Here is a 14380-nt window from a genome sequence, read left to right as displayed (position 1 = left end):
ATGCTTAGATCAGTGCGGCTGCGTTGGACGCAATTCCTGCACTAAGCTCAAATTAACTGATTCTGACTTTGATCAATGTTAATCATTTGACACCAATCTTTGTTTGTTTTTACTCCTTTTAGGTCTTGAAATATCATGGAAATTCAACTCATAGGATTAGTGTAATAATTCACCAAATTTCCAAATCAAAATGTATAGTTATTATTAGAATTAAAAAGTGTTAAATTAGCCTTAAAAATTAAGGTAATTTTTACACCTAACAACTAATAAGATAAATCATATCTTACATAACCATGCAACAACATAATATTCCTCTGGAGAGTAGGTTTTGATTTAATTATGTTTTCTTATCTACTAACGTTTCATAGTCTCCTGAACTCCTTTACTGTCAAATCTTAAAATAAAAAAGTTCATCAATTTCCCAATTAGTGTAACTTCAAAATTCATCAATTAACCTTTATTTTATTAATTCGTTTATTTTCAGGTAAAGAGAATATGCATGTTTTTTGAAAATGTAATCCTACTTTTGATACTTGATTAGTTTTTGTGAGATTGCTTTTATTTTTTCCTTCCAAAGTATCCACACTCTGAACAAAAAATGTGTTTTTCTTATTATTTGCGTGGCTTTGCTTTCCTTAATGATTAGAGCGAGTCATGTGCTTGGGCCAAGTACCAAGTCTTCACTTTAATTTATTATTTTGCTTAAGTTCCTAAAAACAAGGCAAAGAATCACCACTCACTTTATTAAACTTACAATTTTCCATTTTCTTTTTATTCAAATCAAACAGCAATAACACTCTGATATAACCAAGGTGGTGTGCATGGCAAGTTTGTTATCATAGAATTTGTGTACCTTGTTGAGACTTGAGAGGTTTCATGTTCATTATTTTGTAAGACACATAAACATAAAAATAAAAAGCAATAAGAAAAAGAAGATGGGAAAGTCAACAGATACATTAATCATATCATTCGGTGAGATGCTGATTGATTTTGTTCCTGACACAGCTGGAGTGTCATTGGCTGAGTCTACTGCTTTTATCAAAGCCCCTGGTGGTGCTCCTGCCAATGTTGCTTGTGCCATAGCCAAACTTGGTGGTGATGCTGCCTTCATTGGCAAGGTTCTTATTACTACAACCATTTGTCTTTCATGTGTTGGGTTCATTAATAAATGTCATTTCCTTATTATATTTATTGTTGCCCTCTTGAACCCACAAAGTCAAGTGTTTTGTGTGAAAAAGGATCACATGTATCATAATTGGGACAAATATAAATGAGAACATGTAATCCCATCAGTTTTATGTAATGAGACACCTTTAAAAATTCAAGGAATACTAATACTAATGATGGATATAGATATAGCTATGCATATGACCTTCCATAAAACAAAAATAAAAAACTGTGTAGATAAAAAGTCTGATTCATAGACTAATAATCGAGCAATTTTTTCCTGATATCTATTAAATATATATTTTTTTCATTTTTATTCTTTTAGCATCATAAGTTGTTTTGTTTGGACTAATGCTTAACTAAGTTCAAGTTGAATGTTCTATATAATTTAAAAGTAATATTTTTCGTTATGTGTCCTGACATTACATTTTAATAATTACTTTGAAAAAATAAAAAAGTATAATATTTATGAGAGGTGAACCCTAATTTCAAAATAATAAAGTAAAATAGTTGATATTTCATTTTCTTCAAACCTAGATACTGTTTTTCTCTCAATGTTGTTTCTACTTGATGGCCACCAACATCATTGGCATGAATCTTCTGCTTAAGGATGTTGAACATCTATGACTTTGAACAACATGTCTGAAAATTTTGAGATTAAATTATGATATTTATACACTATTAAGATTATATTTAAAAATGACTTTTAGTTACTACGTATAATACTAAATCATCCTTTTTAACAAGTCTATAACTATGTAAAGGTTGTTGATTATTTTCTTTGCCACATATATTTCAAAAAGTAATGATGATAATGTGACACAAAGGTAGGAGATGATGAGTTTGGAAGAATGCTAGTTGACATATTGAGGGAAAATAAGGTGAACACAGATGGTGTTTGTTTTGATATGGGAGCAAGAACTGCATTGGCTTTTGTGACATTGAGGAAAGATGGAGAGAGAGAGTTCATGTTCTACAGAAACCCAAGTGCAGATATGTTATTGAAGGAGTCTGAATTAAACATGGGTTTGATAAAGAAAGCCAAGATATTCCATTATGGATCAATAAGCCTGATATCAGAACCATGCAGATCAGCTCATTTGGCAGCAATGAAAAGTGCTAGAGAAGCTGGTGCTTTGTTATCCTATGATCCCAATCTGAGGCTCCCTTTGTGGCCTTCTGAAGAGGCTTGTAGGTCTGGGATCAAGAGTATTTGGTCTGATGCTGACTTCATCAAGGTACAAGTGTTCAAAAATTGTTTCCAAAAGCATAACATAATATATACCTCATAGGGCAATGTAAATCTTGAACTTGTTATGCTAGTCCTTAATTGACTGATAGCCAGTAATAGAGTTTCTTTATGGCTAACAATTCAGTGGGAAAAGATGATTCCTTATTATCATATTTTTCCGAAAGGTTTTGCTGCACTGTCTCTGAAGTCATTGGTTAAAGTTACTGATCTTGTTGTCTACATAGGTGAGTGATAATGAAGTTCAGTTTCTTACACAAGGAGATCCTGAGAAGGAAGAGGTTGTTATGTCCCTGTGGCATGACAAGTTGAAGATGCTTCTTGTCACTGACGGAGAGAAGGGTTGCAGATATTTCTCCAAGGTATTATCCATCCTTGTTTTCAAAACATGGTACCCTAGATCATTACTAAATCACGGTTGGTTTCATGTATGAAAGTTTATGTTTTTACTTACATTTGTTATACCATATGAGAAGGTTTATTTTCAAGAGTCAAAATTCAACTTAATAATCTCTCTAGTTATTTGTCATCACCATTTCTATAAATGGGTACTTGTATGTTGTTTTTGTTTCCACTGTCTAAACAACTGTACATTTGTGACTATCTAATATTTCTAGCTCCTTTCTAGTTGTATTTTAATGGTGAGTTACTGTAATCTAAACTTCACATTTTGAATATTGAACATCTTGTTTTGACTGCAGAAATTCAAAGGAAGGGTAACCGGGTTCTCAGTGAAGGTAGTCGACACTACTGGTGCTGGTGATTCTTTTGTTGGTGCTATTCTCACTGCTGTGGCCAAAGACCCTTCCATATTTGATGTATGTTCTCCATCTTCTCTATACATATATAACTACTATTTTCACTTGAGTAATTTCCTCTATATATATATATATATCAAAACAAGGCTTTACTAACTTGTCATTGGTTGACATATTTGTTTAAATGGATCCACTATAAAGAATGAACCAAAATTCAGAGAGGCATTGATGTTTGCAAATGCTTGTGGAGCAATCTGTACAACAAAGAAGGGAGCAATTCCTGCACTTCCAACTGCCCCACAGGCTCAGGAGTTTATTTCCATCTCTAAAGCCAAATAGAATGTTCTTCTAAATTTGGTTTTGCCTCATCTCAAAGTTTATTTTTTAAGCCATCTTGATACAATGGCTGAAAGTGTTGTTTCTGTTTATGAATTTTGTTTCTTTGCATATTTAACTTATAACCTACAGAACTGAGGAGATCTTTTTTACCTCTAATCCGATCAAAACATAACATGTAACTAGATGAACTTTATCATCATATGAATAATACTCCACAATAAAAATTTAACGATACTATTGTTCCTAGAGAGTTCCATGCATTTTTCTCATAAATATAACATACCCTTTTTTTCAAAGAAGCGTAGCATGTATATCATACATAATTGTTAAACTTCTAATGTGAAGAATAACTATGAAATTACCTTCTTCAAACAAAAGAAAGACAATCTAAGTCACCTCACTGTTTGGAAAGGGGTGAAATGGAATAGAACGAGTGAGTTTCCATTTCATTGATTTCACCCCAATTTGGGGAGGACATAATTTTTGAGCTTTTGGAACAAATGATTCCATTTTCATTACATTCATTTTATTTACTAAAAAGTTCCAAGCAATAAATCCTTGATTTATCTCCTTCCATTTCATTCATCCAAATATATCCTATGCTTATCATATCTTGGACTAAAAAAGGTTGAACTTTTCATAACACATTTAGTCAAATTTGTATTAAGACATAAACCTTTGAAGTGAATCATTAGTAGCTAAACTTTATCCTTCTTCCAAATAAAGAAGAGGGTAGGGTGAGGGATCATAATGATTTCACATGATCAGTCATTGCTTCAAGATATTGATCTTTGATGTCAGTGGTGGCAACAGAACAAGAGAAAAATGTTTATAATTAAACCTTCCTTATGAAATCAAATGCAATTTTTGTACCATGTGCTGCCTAAATATGTTACATCTTTCATTTTCCTATCCAATGAACTTAAACCGGTATGCTGTTATACAAGGGATAATTACAGTAAATTATGAATGTAATTTTACAAACAATGACAATGATACATGGTACACCTTGGTTATGGTTAAATATAGTATTACATGCTCATTGCTCTTGATGAAATCTCTGGTTCCCCTTCTTGCAAGTCAGATTCAGCTCCATCACTGTTAACCTACAATACATGGAAGCAAATTTAGTCAAAAACACATGCTCATAGCTCATATGTACAATTGCTACAAATGAAGGAAAACATCTCCATTTTCCACTTATGAAATACTAAATGTATATGCAGCATTATCAGCATGCATTCAGATATAATATCATACTATTGAATCCTCCATCTTAGCTAGGTATCGCTCCAAAGCGCCAGCGCCACGAAGAATTTTTCCACCACAGCCAGGGGCATTTGCTGATCCTACCGACTCCTCGTCAACAACAACTGCATCTATCTGTTCATTTCCTTCCTTAACATCTGGAATCTGGTGCATACAAGCATTCAATGCATCAGAAGAAAATCGAGGAGACGATGATAGTCTTAGATGCTTAAAGAGAGCAGTATACTTTCAAAATAAATACGCTTTTTCATACCTCAAACATGGCTTCGGTTAAAATGCTTTCCAGTAGGGCTCTTAAACCCCTGGCACCAGTATTTTTTGCCGTTGCTCTCTTTGCTATTAGTCTCAGAGCTTTCTCTGTGAAGTGTAGTTTTACCTGAAGTGCACAGGTAGAGTTTCAAATAAATAGAACGTTTCCCATTATTCACTTGCACCCATAATAAACAAAACAAGCAATGATAACGGATATAGCAAAGAAATATGAAATATATTTCACAAGAAGCTAAAACAAGCTGACCAATTTTGACATAGCAAAGACCAACATGGCAAAGAGCATAAAAAACTAATTGGTTTTCAGAAGATTTGGAAGTCATTTTCCAATACAGAGTGGTAAAAAATTTCACCACGCAATGACTCAAGAAAGCTACAGTCAACAGCAATGAATCAAATAAAGAAATAACAAATTATAAGAATAAAGGGAAGCAACTAGCAAGTAAATCACTTTAGTTGGCTGGTGTCATCGAGAAAATTAAAGAGGGAAGCTGAGAACTTAATTATATGAGAATTTGAAAGAAATGATATATTAAGTCTGTCATTATTAGATTAATCTAACATAGAGAACCAATTAAGCAATTATTAAGTCTACCATAGACAACCAGTTAAGCAATTACAACCAGTTAAGTCTGAATGACATGCGTCTACAGGTATTAGAGAGTGCGTATCTATGTAAGGGAAAACTTCTTACATTATTCATGCTAAATAATTTCTTGTATTGCTTAGCAAGAGCATGTTTTGGTTCCGTGAGAACCTGCAAAATCAAACATTTCAATAGTCATGACCAGATATCTGTGCAAAATCTACAATATTAACTCTTTTCTAAAGTAGGCTTTCTCACTGTCATTTAAAATTAAGCATTCCACATGGCAGAAATCTAGAATTTTAAGCTAATGTATACACTCATGCAAGCAGCATATAAATATAAATATGCCACATGATTTACAGTTATTGAGTCATCCTTCTTTCTGGTTCAATTAAAAAGAATAGACAGCTGAGAAATTACAGGCTCACTAGAGAGAAGCCCACAAGATCCTTAAAAAATAATATAATGAATACCCAATATCCTTCGATAAAAAATACGTTTGAACCCTTGTATCCTTATCCAAATTTCTAATTCCTTGTGCATTCCGTAAACAATATGAATTGAACACTTGCAGGTACCAGATAGCCGTTTCTTTGTTTTTTACATTATTTATTAAATCCAAAAGGGAATGGCCAAATTAATATTTATACTTTAAAAATACATAATAATAATAATAATAGTAATAAATAAAAAAATCCTTAACACAATAAGAGGTATTTGTAGCAACAAGGAAAACAAATTAGTCCTTGTAGCACTCATTGTGCTTCTTTAATACAATTTTGCTTATAAAAAAACATCGAAAGAAATCAGGAAAAACAACAGTGGCAGAATACCTGCATAAGTTGGTCTTCGGTTAAAGCTGACAAGCTAATTAAGATTGGAAACCGTCCAATAAACTCAGGTATGAGACCATATGCAATAAGATCAGAACTTTCAACCTGAAAATTACCATTGCAACTTTAGATGCATTTGGAAGGCTAATGGAGGAAGTGCATATCATCATGATAGCTTAAGTGAATGACTCATTTGCTTTAATTGCTTGTGTGTCCATTTATCTATTGTGTTTAATGGGAAAGGGAATAAAATTTTCCCGTCAGATAACAAAAGTAAATTCGCACCGATTCAAGTAAAGTTGATGTTACTGATGCATTTGTCACTCCACCAGTTCTCATATTGGCACGGACTGGTGCTCCAAAACCAATAGATGAATCTTGTCGTCTGGCATATTTGAGTCATTAAAATTTGATGGAAACTCTGGCAGAAACCAATACATGCAAAACAAAGTGAACAATTATTCTTGCAAAACAGGAAAAAATGATTTACCTCTCTGAAATGGTTTTTTCAAGATCAACAAATGCTCCACCACATATAAAAAGAATGTTCTTTGTGTCAAGCTGCTAATAAAAAAATGAATGGAAGATTTATTTAAAAAATTAATGACCAAGTTTACCAGAATTATATGCATACTGCACTAGGTGATTAAACCCGACCCACATTAATAAAATGTTGACAAATACTTTCTAAGAGGACAAAAGAGTTCATAAAGAAATAACCAATCTTGCATTTTCTCCTTCTACTTATCCTTCAACCACCTGTAGCCTCTTATGTGTCGATTCACTAGTGTTTATCAGCCAATTAGGTAATTGTATGGTCTTCATGCTATTAATTACTTTTTGTACAAGTTTAAAAAGATTAACTAACCAACATAATAATGCATCTTTCTGAAACATTTCAGGATTCAATTCAGCATCCCAAAAAAAAAATCCTAGAATAGAAATATGTCTAATCTTTTCGTAAGTGCAAACATGAAAACAAATGGCAAAAGATGTAGTACTCTCCAAGATCGCATACCTGTATGTTATCACCCCGTGGATGCTTCCTTGCTCCTTTCTCGGGAACACTTACTATCTAAAAAAGAAAGAAAGAAATCATTCCAAGTTCATAAAACGGTGAGAAAAGCACTAATCAACATACAAGAAATTATCTTTTCAGAAACATTTAGCACAGATAACCGATGGATTCTTAACAAATCACAATGTCCTAAGAAACAGACAGAAAGTGTTAAAATTTTATCTACTCCAGATTATGAATGACAATACTGAAACCTAAAAATATAAGGAAATCCAATTGAGTGTATTTTAGCCACAGATGGTAGAGAAAGGCTTGAGAAAGTACATTTCAGAATTTAGAATCACAAAACCATACAAAATTAACCATGACTGGCCAGGGAGTTTTCTAGACTCAAAAATTAAATATCAGTCTTATGTTCTTTAATTATCCAGATAATTGAAGGTTTGCTTGACGCAGAAGTGAAAGCTATGGTTTTCGACTTTCATTTTCAGTTGATATTTTGCGTTGATAATTACAAAATTTTCAAATCAGGAAACAGAATGAAAGCATTGAGCCACTTTTGTAATTAAAGATAGATGAAAATATATCAACTTACAAGAAATATGGAAAACAGGCCAAACACCCTAAAATTACATACTTTGGCAATCAATCAGAAGAAAAGGGTTGCATTCTTTGACCAACACCATTGTTTCAAGTGAGTGCAGGGCTTTAAGATACAGACTGCATCATGACTGCATGTCCACATAACATGATGTAGCCGCTAAATATCAATCACCGCAAATGCATCAGAATGTGATTGCAGACTGCATTGGCCACATCAGACCACAACAGTGGCAACTCAACCGTGATGACAACACAACCACAATCATGATTTAAAACCATGATTCAAAACCACTATTTCATGTTTGAACTACTCTATCCATTCACCAATGCCCAAACGCCTATAATTATAAATCATACCAGCATTATCTCACTGAATTACCTCAGTAAAGAGTTTGTTCATTGAATCTTAGAATTTCGATCCCAGCGAGTGAAGGAATAAATTGTCTTTATTTAACAATTAATAAAATTGAAAATACCATTATGCATCAATGCTGTGTTAAACAACACCGCGCGTGTACTGGAAGATAGAATCTTATAATGGAACTGATATAAGAACCTTCGCAAAAAATGCTTATTGTGTTGAAGATATTAGTTGTGGTATATACAAGATATTGCCCTCTTATGTTCATGATTTAAGGGCTATTAAATGGAATAAAAGTACAGAGTACCCATTTAGTTCACTTAGCACTTCAGTTGCATTCCAGATAAACCAATTATCAACAACTTCAGTCTGGAATTACTTTACTTACAGTTCCTTCCAACATTTTTAGTAACGCTTGTTGAACACCCTCGCCAGAAACATCCCGGCTAATATTTAAGCTCTCGGCCTGCAAGATATAACAATTAAATGCTACAGATGAAGTGCAATTATAAACAATTAAACATGCAATTAAATTTGCAAGAAACCTTCTTAGTTATCTTGTCCACTTCATCAATGTAAACAATCCCCTGCTGAGCTGCTTGAACATTGAACTCAGCCGCCTATACGGAAAAAATAGAAACATAAGATATCAGATATCTTCTAAAAAGCAAAAACAAAACGTAAACAAATACACACAGTCTTGTATTTAAGTAGAGTTTAATAATAAAAGTACTCCAACCATTATTTAGATGAAAAAGAAAGCTCATGTAATATAAATAGAGCAGTGTTGTATGCCCAAAAAATGCTAAACCCAAATGTATATATGAAGTAGGATCCCAACAAAAATATTTACTAAACATGTTTTGTAATTTTATTAAGAAACACATCTTGGAAGAGACCATGGACTCTCCCTTGCCACAGTAAATGAAGAGCTGTAGTTTAAATCTCACTGGCATCCATGACATGTGCATGCACTCATGCATGAGCAAGAGTGGAGGAGCCTTTTTTTTTGTTAAAATCTTTTTCATTTGTTTCTACAATTCTTATCTGTGCATATATGACAATTGGACATTTGTTTCTCATGTTTTAACTCCACAAAAATAGTGCATGTCCTAGTGCTTACTTCTTTGGCATTTGTCACGTCATTCTATTTCCATAAATGAATCATGCTAGTGGGATGTCTTCCCACCTACAATCATTCCGATGGTGTTTTGATGTCTTCCCACCTATTTTGTGTGCCTGTGTTATATAGATCAGTTTATTTTTTATTCCATATTTAGATTATATTATTAAATTAATTAGAAGAATTGAACTTGATGTCTTGATATTAATGTTTTGCTTTATTTGAATTTAAACACCCCATTGTCATCCCTCCTTATGATTCACATTATTAGTATCCATCCTCACATCTTGATTGATTTTAGGTCTCAACCTCTTATCCTGAGATGCTCGCATACTCTATTAGTGTCGGTGTTGATCCTCTTTACCTTTCTTACATAAATATTTTTTTTACTTATTTAAAATTTATGTTTGATGTACCTGTACGATACCTAAGGCTTTTAAATGTTGTACCTCGTACTGGTATGGGATGTAACCATACTAGTTACCGGTACCGTATACGTGTAAGTTAGATTGTCCCTATTTTTATCCTACATGGTCTGGCTTCGGATCTTTGTCCTATATACTCAAGCCCCTAGATTTCAATCCCAGATGGTCTGGCACCATCTCAAGTCCTTGAGTTTCCTTTCTTCCCCGACAGTTTGTTTTTTGAAGTTCAGTATATATTTTTTTGTTATCTTTTTTAAAGTTATAATTTGGAACAAGCTTAGAGCATATCAAGCTGTAGCTTGAGGGGTTGTTAAAATATTTTAAGAATATTTTATAATATCTTCTTTGTATCTTTAAAGTATTTTATAATAGTGTAGATGATTTCTCAGGATTTATTTACTATTTATATTCCTTGATTTGTTTTCTTATTTAATATGGACACATAATCTAGTATTAGTCTTCTATAGTCAGTCTATTCTCTAGTTTCTCCTTTCTTACCTCTAAAACCCTTCAATTCAATAGGCTTAACAAAATCTGTAACCAACATATCATAGGAACCTTGGATTCTGAAAGAACTTGTGCAAGGAAGTAGTGTCAAATGGCACTAACTCTTAAAAACTAAATTTGGTAGGTACTTAGGTGAAATATTGCATATGGCTTTATATATATCAACACAGGCCCATTTGGGCTTAAAGCAATGCAGAGGCCCTTTTATTATATCATGTAAAGAAAAAACTTTTTATTTGGAAGAAATAAAGCTGCAAGGGTCAAACACCTAACGACATGATCACGGAGACTATCCCTTTCCAAGTACCAACTCTCCTAAAAGTAAAAAACTTAAGCTATTAATTGGAGACTCATTAATTGGATTTATTATTATACCTCTAAAACATGTCCCTCGTGCAAGTGCCCTTTGGGTTTGACGTCTAGGTAATGCATAGACCCATTTTTAACATGTGCTTAAATTCACCTTTAATTTCAAAGAATGATAGCAACAAAGATCAAACTCCTAACCACTTGATCTGGAGGCTTTTAATCCATGAATGATGTGGTCCAATTACCCTCATGTGTAAAATATAGGCACAAGAAAGAGCCAACCAAGATCGTCCTATATGTGACTAGAGTTGGGGGAAACGGCCCTCCATAAAAAAATACCAACGATGGAAGAAATTCACAACAATAAAGATCACTAGAGACAAGAAACCTATAGTAAGCATTAAAACATAAAACAAACTAAATAAAACCATTCACTAGGGATACTACATTACTATGTCGATCAGTTAGCAATTTCTAAGTTGACTTGACAGCACAAGAATATGGAGCATGGCATGAGCATAAAGAAATGAAGAATTAATGAAGGCACGATTAAAATATGACATGTCTTCACCTAGAAGGGAATTTGGTTGTCCTTTACAGTTTTCATCTACATTTCTAAAGTAGCACAGTTTACTTAAATGCAACAGAATTTCCATTCATCATCAACTCCGTAAGTGAGCATCCAAATTAACAAACTAAACAAAACCCAGAGCTAGACATTGCGAGGATTGAAGAGTCATAAATAGCTCATTTCTAGAAATACAGAATTGATAATTTGTTCAAACAAAATCATAATTCTAAGGAAGAGTTCACATACCGCAAGTAGTTTATACAATATTGATTCGACATCTTCTCCAACGTAACCAGCCTGAAAATTAGAATATTTCATTTAGATCAATAACAATAAAACTTATGTCTGGGGACAAAGAAACCTATAGGCAACCATGGAACCAAATCAGAAATAGATGATACTATTTGAATATCCATTTACTGAGAGTTACCATTTGGGGGGAAAATCCATTTTACATAATATCTTATCACTCAATAGCATGAAAATTTAGGCCTCTGGCTCGAGAAAATAGATAATCATTATCATTTAACTTGGTGATGCTTAACTTATACTTAGCCAAATTCTAACATCACACATACTTGCCTGCGTTAAGTTTGTCGCATCCGCAATGACAAATGGGACATTCACAAATCGAGCTAGTGTTTTTGCGAGCAATGTCTTCCCTATTAAATGGAAGTTAGATTAGCATAGCAGTCATGTAGTAATATTAGAGAGATGTGAAATGAGCAAACAATGTAGATAGATTCAATTAATTAATTCTCATCTTATTAGAAAGAAGGGGGCAATAGTTGTAATGAATGTCATACCTGACCCAGTTGGACCCATCAAGAGAACGTTACTCTTTTCTAGTTCCACCTGATCATCTTCATCTAATCCTTCTGAAATTCCTGAATCCGCCTCTGACCTAGTATTAAAACTCACCAATTCAGTCATAGAAAACAATTACCAATTTACCATAGAAGAAAAAACTAAGAGATTGACATTTTATAAATTTTACGAAACGAGTAGACAGGTGCATACACGGCGAAAGTAATAAAGGGGCAAGGTCTGGAGCTCAATAGCATAAAAAGGCTTCAACTTGGGAACACAAACTATGAAAATAATAAGGGCAGCAAAAGAACTCACCCTTGTTGTAAAGAGGCATGGTATATTCTTTTATAGTGGTTATAAACAGCTACCGAAAGCACCTGCAACACAAACATAAACCATTTGTCAGATTACAGTTGAAGGCCACAATTCAGAACAATGCATTTAAAATGAATTATAAGATAACTGGAACTCTCAAAGCCTTCTTCATGAATCATAAAATAGAGTGAAAGAAAAAGAGAGCACACAAAACTAAGACTCAATCTAGACACTATACATATATATTATAGATAAATTATATTCCCTCTTCCCCTCATTTTATATCCCAAATGAACCAAGGAACACTGATATATCATTGCAGGTGCCCATAATATCAAGGGAAATGTGTGAACAAACATCATTAGCACACTAAACTAAGACACAACAACAACCAAGCTTTTTTATGCATTAGAATGGGTTGGCTACATGAATCAAATGACGTCGTAAATGTTTATAGACAAACCATATGAAACTAAATCCTTGTTAATGGCTTTGCCTATAGTTTCATTACTCTACATCTACCTCTAACTATTCGGCAACTTAGTTTTCATCTAACCTACTCTATTTGGACCCTCTGTAAATCTTTTGTACAAACTACAAAACAAAGCATAAACATAAAACAGAATAAAAATATATAGTACATAACATGATACTACCTTTTTAGCCCTATCTTGACCAATAACAAATTTATCAAGACCCTTGCAAATCTCTTTTGGAGTTGGCAAATTCCTACCCAAATTAGAACCTCCCCAGCCACCACCCATGTCATCGCCGTCACCGGAACCACCTTCTCTGGGCCCAGAAGCCCGAGTAACATTAAGCCCAGGTGCAAAAGGTGGGCCCGGAGGAGTATGCACAGCCGAACCATCAGATGAACCTGGTGGTTGAGGCCAATTCTGTGGTGGCTCCCCATTACTGTATAAACTCAAAGTATCCCATTGATTCACACCATAATGAAAAGGGTGATTTGGGAATTTCCGATTCAATAGTTTGATACCATTGGTGGTGTAATTAGGGTCATCGGAGCCACCGTGGTCGGACTTGTAGCGGTGGTGGGGGGCGGAGTGGGTGTTTGAATATGAAGAAAGAATAAAGTTGAGTTTTTTCTTGTTCTTCCATGTTGAGGACAAAATTCGAGACATTATTTTTATTTTTTAACTTTTGGGGTATGCAAAGAACAAGAAATTGGGGTTTATTGTGGAAAGAGATTAGAGAAATTGAGAGAATGAAATATTTGATGGGATTAATAAAACAAAAATGGATAAAGTTAGGAGTTTTCAGTTTGTGGAAGAAGAAAGAAAACTGCCAAAACACAACATTGTTATATCCTATGTGCTGCAATTAACATTTTACTGTTTCTTAACAGCTTCAATTTCAACTTAATTTCACACAAAAAATGCTATTTTTACAATGTTGTATTGTTGTTGATGTCCCGATAAAATTAATTTATTAAAGTATTACTATATGTTAATTTATTTTGTAAGTTTTATTGATATTTTCTCCAAATTAGAAATTTATTAAATTTTACCTAATTTATATACATATATTATACTTTATATTATTGCATGGGGTGTGTAATGACAACGATATTCCCTTAAAAGAATCACTGTATTCTTTTAAATGAAAGGATGATGAAGATAATTAATCTAATTTTATTTGATGTAAACTAGCGTGTTGACATGCACTGTCGTACCTGTTGTGACAATTATATTTTATATTATTTTATGGGTGGTTATTTTGTGTTTTCCCTTTATTAATAGTATAGATATAATTTACTCTTTGGTAAATTATTACTGCATGAAAATTTCTCTTTTGTTTGTGAAAAATTGTAAATTAATAGTGCAAGAGAATATATCAAAGAATC

The 14380-nt window shown here is 33.3% G+C and overlaps 2 protein-coding genes across 4 annotated transcripts; one reads left to right on the top strand and one right to left on the bottom strand.

Moving 5' to 3' along the window:
* LOC109335346 (probable fructokinase-5) lies at positions 775-3627 on the top strand. Its single transcript, XM_019571490.1, has 5 exons — positions 775-1118; positions 1995-2405; positions 2644-2778; positions 3118-3234; positions 3376-3627. The coding sequence occupies exons 1-5, from the start codon at positions 936-938 to the stop codon at positions 3511-3513; spliced, it is 984 nt and encodes a 327-aa protein (XP_019427035.1). The 5' UTR covers positions 775-935; the 3' UTR covers positions 3514-3627.
* LOC109336728 (CLP protease regulatory subunit CLPX1, mitochondrial-like) lies at positions 4330-13901 on the bottom strand. Of its 3 annotated transcripts, none has more exons than XM_019573507.1 (15): positions 13173-13901; positions 12517-12578; positions 12198-12295; positions 11974-12053; positions 11638-11688; positions 9002-9076; positions 8845-8922; positions 7493-7549; positions 6965-7038; positions 6760-6859; positions 6475-6579; positions 5747-5809; positions 5036-5158; positions 4774-4926; positions 4330-4619 (listed from the first exon to the last, which is right to left on the bottom strand). In XM_019573507.1, the coding sequence occupies exons 1-15, from the start codon at positions 13656-13658 to the stop codon at positions 4545-4547; spliced, it is 1680 nt and encodes a 559-aa protein (XP_019429052.1). In that variant the 5' UTR covers positions 13659-13901; the 3' UTR covers positions 4330-4544. The 3 variants fall into 3 exon arrangements, with proteins under 3 accessions (XP_019429052.1, XP_019429053.1, XP_019429054.1); XM_019573508.1 differs by having other exon boundaries at positions 6965-7035; positions 13173-13899; XM_019573509.1 differs by having other exon boundaries at positions 12198-12290; positions 13173-13284.

This window comes from Lupinus angustifolius, chromosome LG20, assembly GCF_001865875.1.
Source record: "Lupinus angustifolius cultivar Tanjil chromosome LG20, LupAngTanjil_v1.0, whole genome shotgun sequence".
Taxonomy (NCBI): Eukaryota; Viridiplantae; Streptophyta; class Magnoliopsida; order Fabales; family Fabaceae; genus Lupinus; species Lupinus angustifolius.
The sequence above is the reverse complement of the archived record's forward strand: the minus strand, read 5'-3'. Positions and strand labels throughout refer to the sequence as shown.